Raw genomic sequence first — 10,000 nt, 5'->3', positions numbered from 1 at the left:
GGTCCCCGTAGGACAACCATCACCAGTTAAGGTGTAGTTGACTTGTCAGGGCACGGTGGTCCCCACAAGTCCCCGATTATTCGGAGATATTGTCCTACGAGTTTTTGTGACCCTTTTGTTCCCCGCAGGTCCCCGTAGGACGACCATCACCAGTTAAGGTGTAGTTGACTTGTCAGGGCACGGTAGTCCCCACAAGTCCCCGATTATTCGTGGATATCGTCCTACGAGTTTTTGTGACCCTTGGGTTCCCGAACTTTGCTACGATGGTTCTGCCTCCAGAGGAGACTTATGAACACTTCGTATCATTTCTTACACCGAACCATGGGATCGCGAGATTGCTCCCGGATCCCTAATCACCTTACATTTTCGTTTCGTTTCCGTACACTACGATGAGCTAATTCAATTTGTTTGTTCGTCTGGCGAACGTTTTATTGCGGAATTACCGCGGTACTTCCAGCCGGGTATGGCTGCCGTACGACCTACAGGATAGATCATCGAACCACTTTTCGTGCATATTGTCCGTCGAGGGTATCACCTCGATACCCCCAACAGACCTTTGGACACTTCCTCACTACTCCTTGGAGCAGCAATCAGGGAACCATATAGTAGGAACAGCCGAATATGGAACTCTTTTCGTACTTTGGACACCTCCTATAACTTGTATGGCGACTTCGGGGACCTTCATTTCGTTCTCAGTTGGTACCCCTATTTCGGTCTTTGGACACCTCGTCTTACCCGTATAACTCACTTTAGGTCCACTTATTTGCCTGATATCTCATCGTGAACCCGTTTTTCGTACACCGTACACACCTAGGAACACCACATATGCGTTTCCCTTTCGATCGTGAAGTTTTCAAATTTTTCGATTTTTGGTCCTAGAAATTCATGAACGGTGGGAGACCAAAATTTTTCATAAAAAAAAAATTTTCACCGTTTGACCATAAAAACCTTCTTTTCGTACATACCCCATCATTTCTTCACGTTTTAGGCCATTTCTGAAATTTTCGCTTCGATAGTGTGTCCCCTATAATACAAAATGAACATTTTGCATCTCCCACAAGTGGCCATTTTTTTCCGCCACTGAAGAACACGACCTCGGGAACTCGGACCTAGGACGTGGCCATGTAAGTCATAGGCCACCCCAACTTTTGCAAAATACTGTTTCTTTTCACTTTTCATGATCTAAGGCGCGTTCCGACGGCGTTTTGAACAAATTTATGAGAAAAAAAATTTTGACCCTCGGACCAAAATTTTTTCGTTCGGGGCCCCATGGCCTATGGCCAGTATGGGAACTCGGGATGCCGATATGACAAAATTTGTCAAAAAATCACTAAAAAGTCGCTATGGCCCATTATTTAGAGCTTGTTGAGACCTTTCTAAAACACCTTGGTTGACCCCTGTCCGATACGTAGTTTTCGAGATATTCGAGAAAATGTGATTTTTTGGGACTTAGAAAATTTTTGACCCGTACCCTAAGAAAAAGTGATTTTTTCATAGGACAATTTTTTCTTCGCAAATACTGTTTGGTTTCACTTTTCATTATTAGAAACGCGTTCCGAAGCCATTTTCATCAAAATCTCGTGAAAAAAAAATTTCACCCCCGGACCAAAAGTTGGCCGTTCGGTGCCCTATGGCCTATGGCCAGTATGGGAACCAAGGATGCCGATATGCGAAAAAGTGTCAAAAAATCACTTGAAAGTCGCTATGGCTCATTAAATAGAGCTTGTAAAGACCTTTCTAAAACACCTTGGTTGACCCCTGTCCGATAAGTAGTTTTCGAGATATTCGAGAATATGTGATTTTTTGGGACTTAGAAAATTTTTGACCCGTACCCTAAGAAAAAGTGATTTTTTCATAGGACAATTTTTTCTTCGCAAATACTGTTTGGTTTCACTTTTCATTATTAGAAACGCGTTCCGAAGCCATTTTCATCAAAATCTCGTGAAAAAAAAATTTCACCCCCGGACCAAAAGTTGGCCGTTCGGTGCCCTATGGCCTATGGCCAGTATGGGAACCAAGGATGCCGATATGCGAAAAAGTGTCAAAAAATCACTTGAAAGTCGCTATGGCTCATTAAATAGAGCTTGTAAAGACCTTTCTAAAACACCTTGGTTGACCCCTGTCCGATACGTAGTTTTCGAGATATTCGAGAATAAGTGATTTTTTGGGACTTAGAAAATTTTCGACCATGACATATATGAAAAGTGATTTTTTCATAGGACAATTTTTTCTTCGCAAATACTGTTTGGTTTCACTTTTCATTATTAGAAACGCGTTCCGAAGCCATTTTCATCAAAATCTCGTGAAAAAAAAATTTCACCCCCGGACCAAAAGTTGGCCGTTCGGTGCCCTATGGCCTATGGCCAGTATGGGAACCAAGGATGCCGATATGCGAAAAAGTGTCAAAAAATCACTTGAAAGTCGCTATGGCTCATTAAATAGAGCTAGTAAAGACCTTTCTAAAACACCTTGGTTGACCCCTGTCCGATAAGTAGTTTTCGAGATATTCGAGAATATGTGATTTTTTGGGACTTAGAAAATTTTCGACCATGACATATATGAAAAGTGAATTTTTCATAGGACCAAAAAGTTTGTCCAAATAGGGTTTTGGTTCACTTTTTATGGTCAGATAAGTGATCCGATGCTATTTTCATGATCATTAGAGGGATTTCACGCTGTGACCAAAAATTTTCATACTTCATACTTGTCCCCGTGCCGTATATGGGAGGACCGGGGGAACATGTCTTCGTAAGTCGTGATGTTCAGTGACGGATTTCTGGGACTTAGAAAAAAACTGTGCTCTCAGGCACATTATATGTTTCATACACACATGATTTTCATTGTTCATACTTGTCCCGGTGCCGTATATGGGAGGACCGGGGGAACATGTCTTCGTAAGTCGTGATGTTCAGTGACGGATTTCTGGGACTTAGAAAAAAAATGTGCTCTCAGGCACATTATATGTTTCATACACACATGATTTTCATTGTTCATACTTGTCCCGGTGCCGTATATGGGAGGACCGGGGGAACATGTCTTCGTAAGTCGTGATGTTCAGTGACGGATTTCTGGGACTTAGAAAAAAACTGTGCTCTCAGGCACATTATATGTTTCATACACACATGATTTTCATTGTTCATACTTGTCCCGGTGCCGTATATGGGAGGACCGGGGGAACATGTCTTCGTAAGTCGTGATGTTCAGTGACGGATTTCTGGGACTTAGAAAAAAAATGTGCTCTCAGGCACATTATATGTTTCATACACACATGATTTTCATTGTTCATACTTGTCCCGGTGCCGTATATGGGAGGACCGGGGGAACATGTCTTCGTAAGTCGTGATGTTCAGTGACGGATTTCTGGGACTTAGAAAAAAAATGTGCTCTCAGGCACATTATATGTTTCATACACACATGATTTTCATTCTTCATACTTGTCCCCGTGCCGTATATGGGAGGACCGGGGGAACATGTCTTCGTAAGTCGTGATGTTCAGTGACGGATTTCTGGGACTTAGAAAAAAAATGTGCTCTCAGGCACATTATATGTTTCATACACACATGATTTTCATTGTTCATACTTGTCCCGGTGCCGTATATGGGAGGACCGAGGGAAGATGTGTTTGTAAGTCGTGATGTTCAGTGACGGATTTCTGGGACTTAGAAAAATAAATGTACCCTTAGGCACATTATTTGTATCAATAATTGTATCCCCAGCCTTTCATGGGGAACTTTTCCGTATTCCCGGACTTGTACATTTTTCGGGTTCCACCTCCCGACAATGTATCTCTTCTGTGCATTACGTACCTTATAACGCACGGCACCCATAGGGTGACTCCACTTAACCATCTTTCGATAATGCCCGTGTTGCAGATATAATCCCAACACCTACCAGGCTTTATATGTACATCGAACGTTACATACGATGCACCCCGTATTCCCGGACTTGTACATTTTTCGGGTTCCACCTCCCGACAATGTATCTCTACTGTGCATTACGTACCTGATAACGCACGGCACCCATTGGGTGACTCCACTTAACCATCTTTCGATAATGCCCGTGTTGCAGATATAATCCCAACACCTACCAGGCTTTATATGTACATCGAACGTTACATACGATGCACCCCGTATTCCCGGACTTGTACATTTTCTTGTACATACTACCGGGCCAGGACGTGCCTTGCGTCCACCATAACACCACCAGGCGTAGGTCGCCTGAGAGGATCGATGCGAACGCATCTCTACAACTTGAAACTCCTAGCCTGAAGTCCCGTCGTTTGCGGGCGGTCGGTGGGCATCGAAACTAGTCAAGTCCACGGTCGGCGAGGTCGGCGGCCACCGGCGTTCCCTATGGTCAGGTACTAACACGTGCAGTGCGACCCCGCGCGATGCGGCCCAGTCTATGAAGCGGGGATGAGGCGCCAGGCTGCAGAGGCAGTTCCAGCGGATCTCGGAGGGTTGTTAGGCCCGCTAGCTTCCGATTGCCCATTAGGTTTTGAAGCGCTATCAGCTCGGATTGGTTACGACCTTAGAGGCGTTCAGGCATAATCCAGCGGACGTAGCGTCATACCAAAGTCCGGTCGAACTAGTATTGAGCCAGTGGTCCGTACCTGTGGTTCCTCTCGTACTGCACAGGAGTTCCGTTACGATAGCACGTATTAGCACACACCAGTAGGGTAAAACTAACCTGTCTCACGACGGTCTAAACCCAGCTCACGTTCCCTTGAAAGGGTGAACAATCCTACGCTTGGGGAATTTTGCTTCACAATGATAGGAAGAGCCGACATCGAAGGATCAAAAAGTCACGTCGCTATGAACGCTTGGCGACCACAAGCCAGTTATCCCTGTGTAGTGGCGATCGAGCAGCCGAACTGAACAGACGTGTTTGTGTGGTGCTCCGTGAGAAAAAAAGTGTTTTCGAGGAAAATCGGTGAAAAGTTAAGTTAGGACAGTGATTTCACGTGTGCGGCCCCCGATCCTGGTCCTACGCCTCCCAGCCGAATTTTTCCGGAAAATTCGGAAAATTGAGGGAGTTTTTCGTGAGATCGTTTTTCTCGAATAATTTTGTGGATTCTTGACGGATTGTTAAAAGTGATAGTGCAAAAGAAGCGCGCCGTTGGGGCGCATCTTTTGATACCCTCAAAGTGCCGGAAATGATGGAGTTCCGGAAGTGGTGACGTGGCAAAGTTTGCAAATTGAACAGTGAATAACTCAGCCAGCTTAGGACCTACGTGGAAGCTGCGATATATTGATTTGTACGTCTTAGTGAAAAGAACGTTTTGTGAAAGTTTGGTGTCAATCGCATAAAAACTGAGTGAGATACAGGGGGACAAAGTTTTGTTCAAAAAAAGGACGCCGTTTTTCGCCTTCTCAAAATGGCGGCTTTTTGCCCCCCCTGACGCGAAAAACCGTTAACGGCCGTTTGATTCCGGTTCTGGAAGTGAAGATCCGGACGGAACATCCCCCTTGCGGAGCACCCGGTGTTCGGACGGGTTGTGTCCGCCCTGGTTTCCTGGAGTTCCCGGCGGGCCCTCTGGCCGATTCTTGGCGTCCCGGGTGGCCAGTCCACCGATCCGGGCGTGCGACCCCTCCATCGACGCGTCTCGAGGAGGGGAATCCGGTAGTGACCACCCCGCCCCCCCACCACCCACCACCACCCCCCCAGAGCGGAAAAACCACCCCCGGTGACGGTTTTCCCGAGTTTTCCCGGGGAAAGAGGGGAGATAGCAGTTCCGGTTCTTCGAGGGAGTTGTCCGGGCGGGTGCCCCCCACCCACCAAGCGGGAAAATCCAGCAGGTTTCCACCACCAGGGGGCGCCACAGCCGGAAAAGCGTGTTGCTGAGGAGTTTTCCGAGCCTACCGGGAAAACGGTGCGTCTCCCGATAGGGGTTTGTTTGGGGAGGGGTGTCCGATTTCAACGGAGAATACCCCCCCGCAAGGGTTTTCCCCCACCCCCCCTGGAAAATAGTGTTTTTCCGGGCACCCACCGTTTCCCAACCATTCACCGGACCCCATCAAGTGGGATATCAAACGACGCGGCTTGCAGAGACGAAGCCATCGAACGCGTTTCCGACCTCCAACCACCACCCACCACCCCCCCAGAGCGGAAAAACCTCGTTTTTTACGGTTTTCCGCGAATTTCCCGAGGAAGGAGGGGATTGAGAGCGTCGAGATATACAACAAGGTGGTGCGCATTAACATCGCGCACAAAACCGTCTTTCGACCGGAAGTGATCGGACGCCATTTGGGGGAGTTACGCCTGGAAAAGCGTTTTTGGGGTTTCCCCAATTTTCCGGCCCCACCCCCGCATCCGACCCCTCCATCGACGCGGCGTGAAGAGAGGACAACGGAAAACAACATCTTTCCTGTCTACCTCCCACCACCACCCCCGCAGAGCGGAAAAACCCCGTTTTTAACGCTTTTCCGCCATTTTCCCGGGGAAGCAGGAGAGTTAGAGCGTCAGTTTCTTCGGCAAGATTGTGCGCAGCAACAACGCGCACAAAAACGTCGTGGGACCGGAGGCGATCGGACTTCATTTGGGGGAGTTACGCCCGGAAAAGCGTCTTTTGGGTCTTCCAAATTTTCCGGCTGCACCCCAGCATCCGACCCCTCCATCGACGCGGCGTGAGAAGACATCACTAAACACAGCACCGTACCTGCCTACCACCCACCACCACCCCCCCAGAGCGAAAAAACCCGTTTTTCACGGTTTTCGCGAGAACTTGTCAAAGGGATTTTAACGACGGACGGTCATTCCCTCTGGCACAGAATGGAGGGGCGAGTGCTGCGTTCCGGAGTGCGGTCGCAGTTAGCTCCCGGGAAGCGGTCGGACACCCCTTCCCCCTCTCCGGTGACACCACGGTCGGTCGGATCAGCGGAAGCTGTTGAAACATCGGAAGAGGAGGATGATGGTGCATTCTCCGATGCCTCCACCCTGGAGCAGACGGTGGTGGCGTCGCAGGAAGCAGAAGGGGAGACATCCACAACTGTGGTGATCCCTGACGGCGGAGAAGCGTCTGCGCAGGAGTTTCAGCACAAGATGCTGGAGACCCTCGTCAAGCAAGTGGAGACGCTTACTGAGGAGCTGCGACTCAGCCGGGAGCGCGAGGTTGCTCTAAAGTGCATGCTGGAAGCAGTTCAGGAAGGAATGCGTTCGTTGACGGCACTACATTCCTCGGCACAGTCTGGTGGCCAGGGCAGTGCCAGAACGAAACGCAGCCGGCAACAACGCAACCGAGCGAAGAAGGCTTCGCAGCAACAGCAGCAGCAGCAGAAGCAGCAGCAGCAGCAGCAGCAGCATCAGCATCAGCAGAAGCAGCAGCAGCAGCAGCAGCAGCAGCAGCAGCAGCAGCAGCAGAAGCAGCAGCAGCAGCAGCAGCAGCAGCGTAGCCAGCCACAGCCGCAGCGACGGACGGTCGCAGTGTCGGCAATGGGCCAGCAGCAGCAGCAGCAGCAGCAGCAGCAGCAGCAGCAGCAGCAGCGTCAGCAGCAGCAACCGCTACATCAGCAACAGTGGCCACAACTCCAGCCAATGCAGCAGCAGATGACCTGGGCAACGGTCTTGAACGGTCGTAATAGCCGAGCGCAACGCCCGACTCAGCAGCAGCAGCAACCGCATCAGGAGCTATACCGGCCACCTCAGATGCGCCAGCAGCAGCAGCAGAGCCAGCAGCAACAACATCAGCAGCATCGTGCCCAGTCCAAGGGGCGTCCTGCACGACCCGATCGCATCGCGGTGGTCCCCGGTCCGGACAAAACCTGGACGGAGATGTACGTGAAGCTGCGCTCATCACAGGAGCTGCAAGACGTCAGGGCAGATATTGGGATGGGGCGTCGGACCGCGCAAGGTCATCTCATTGTCCCAATACGCAAGAATGTGGACAGCGCTGAGCTGGCTCGCCGGATCCAGCTGGCACTCGGCGAGGATGGCGTGGTCCGTGTGGTGACGGAGATGGGAGAGCTTCTCGTCACCAACATTGACTCTCTGGCCGAGAAGAGTGATGTGGAGCTCGCCATCAAGGAGAAGCTGGGAGCAGAGCCGGGAATCGCGCGTGTCGAGCTCTGGGAGCTCCGTGATGGCACGAAGCGAGCTCGAGTGCGGCTCCCACTAGCAAAGGCACGGCTTCTCATCGGGCAGAAGCTGACACTGTGCCAATGCGTCAGCGGCATCCGCGAAGTGCCGAAGAAGCCACTCGACCGTCAGCGTTGCTTCCGTTGTCTTCTGATGGGGCATCTGGCACGAAACTGTCGTGCCTCGTCTGACCGGTCGGGTCTGTGTTTGCAGTGTGGCGAAGAGGGCCACCGCATTAGCCAGTGCACTTCGGCAGCTAAGTGCATTGTCTGCCAGGGGCCCCATCGTGTGGGCCACTCATCGTGCCGCCAGAACCAGCATTCGCGGGCGTAATGCGGGTAATGCAGGTCAACCTGGGTGGTGGACGCGTCGCTCAGGATCTGGCCCTGCAAACAGCCCGCACGAAGCGGGTCGACGTGCTGCTGCTGTCAGAGGTGTATCGGCCTCCGGCGGGCAGCGGAAACTGGGCGGCGGATTCGTCGGGGAGAGCAGCTGTGGTGGCAACCAGCCACCTTCCGATCCAGCGGGTGTGGCGCTGTGCCATGCCCGGGTTGGCTGCTGCGCAGATTGGAGGGGTGGTGTTCATCAGCTGCTACGCCCCTCCGCGACTCAACACCGGCGAGTTCGAGCAACTTCTGGAGGCGGTGGAGTTGGAGGCCCAACCCCACCCTCGTATCGTCCTGGCAGGCGATTTCAACGCCTGGAATGAGGAGTGGGGTAGTCAACGCACCACCCGGCGCGGTGAAGAGCTGCTGGACACCATCAGGCAGCTCGGGCTTGTGGTTCTAAACCAAGGCTCGGTCCCGACATTCGTGGGCAACGGAGTCGCCACTCCCAGTGTTGTGGATGTGTCTTTCGCTAGCACATCCATCGCTCGTCCGGACACTTGGGAGGTGGCAGCGAACACCGCTTCGTGCCACTACACAGCGTCGGACCACCGGTACATCTTTTTCACCGTGGGGCCTCCAACTCCTGACCAGCAGCAGCGACGACAACAGCAGCAACACCAGCAGCAGCAGCAGCAGCAGCATCAGCAGCAGCAGCAGCAGCAGCACCAGCAGCAGCATCGTCATTCGAACGGGAGGCAGCAGCGACATCAGCAGCAGCATCGTCAGCGGGGACTGGGGTCCTCTTCGTCATCCACCACTTATCGGCACGCTGGCCGTAGATGGAAGACGACGCAGTTTTCGGCCGAGGCGTTCGTAGCCGCACTCCAGACGGCTGGTTTCCCGGAGCGAGCCGTCAGCCAGGAGGGGATGGTCGACGCCATGCTAGATGCATGCGACGACACGATGGAGCGCGTCACCATGTCACATCGTGACCCCCATCGAGACCTTTTCTGGTGGACTCCGGAGATTTTACGTCTTCGGGAGGAGTGTGCGGCTGTGCATGAGCGAATGCTTCGAACCACCGACCTGCAGGAGCGTAGCATCATGGCTGCTCATCATCGGTCGGCGAGGAGAGCCGTGGAGAAGGCTGTCCGTGCCAGCAAGCGAGCGCAGCTCGACGAGCTGATTCAACAGGCGGAAACCAACGAGTTTGGGGCCGGCTATCGGGTGGTCATGTCTCGTCTTCGTGGCTGCTTCGTGCCACCTGAGACAGACCGTGTCGTGTTGGAGCGGATAGCTAACGATCTTTTCCCGACACATCCGCCTGTTGAGTGGCCGGAAGCCGAATCGTCCAGCGAAGACACCGAGGAGCAGAGATCACCGCTGACCCCTGTTACCGTAGGCGAGCTGCTGTCCATCGTGGGATCGATGGCGAACCGGAAAGCGCCTGGACTTGACGGTATCCCCAATGCGGCGGTTAAGACGGCCATTAGGAAGTACCCGGAGGTCTTCGTCCGTTTGTACCAGGACTGCCTTGACCGGGGTGCGTTTCCAGCGCCTTGGAAGAGGCAACGATTGGTACTGCTGCCAAAGCCTGG

The 10,000-nt window shown here is 52.0% G+C and overlaps 1 protein-coding gene across 1 annotated transcript; it reads left to right on the top strand.

The window, feature by feature from the left end:
* Positions 1–7,770: 7,770 nt before the first annotated feature.
* LOC118516723 lies at positions 7,771–8,406 on the top strand. The gene has a single exon (XM_036062669.1). It carries the CDS (start codon positions 7,771–7,773, stop codon positions 8,404–8,406), a length of 636 nt encoding a protein of 211 aa, XP_035918562.1.
* The last annotated feature ends 1,594 nt before the right edge of the window (positions 8,407–10,000 follow it).

Source organism: Anopheles stephensi, unplaced genomic scaffold (assembly GCF_013141755.1).
Source record: "Anopheles stephensi strain Indian unplaced genomic scaffold, UCI_ANSTEP_V1.0 ucontig385, whole genome shotgun sequence".
Taxonomy (NCBI): Eukaryota; Metazoa; Arthropoda; class Insecta; order Diptera; family Culicidae; genus Anopheles; species Anopheles stephensi.
The sequence above is the reverse complement of the archived record's forward strand: the minus strand, read 5'-3'. Positions and strand labels throughout refer to the sequence as shown.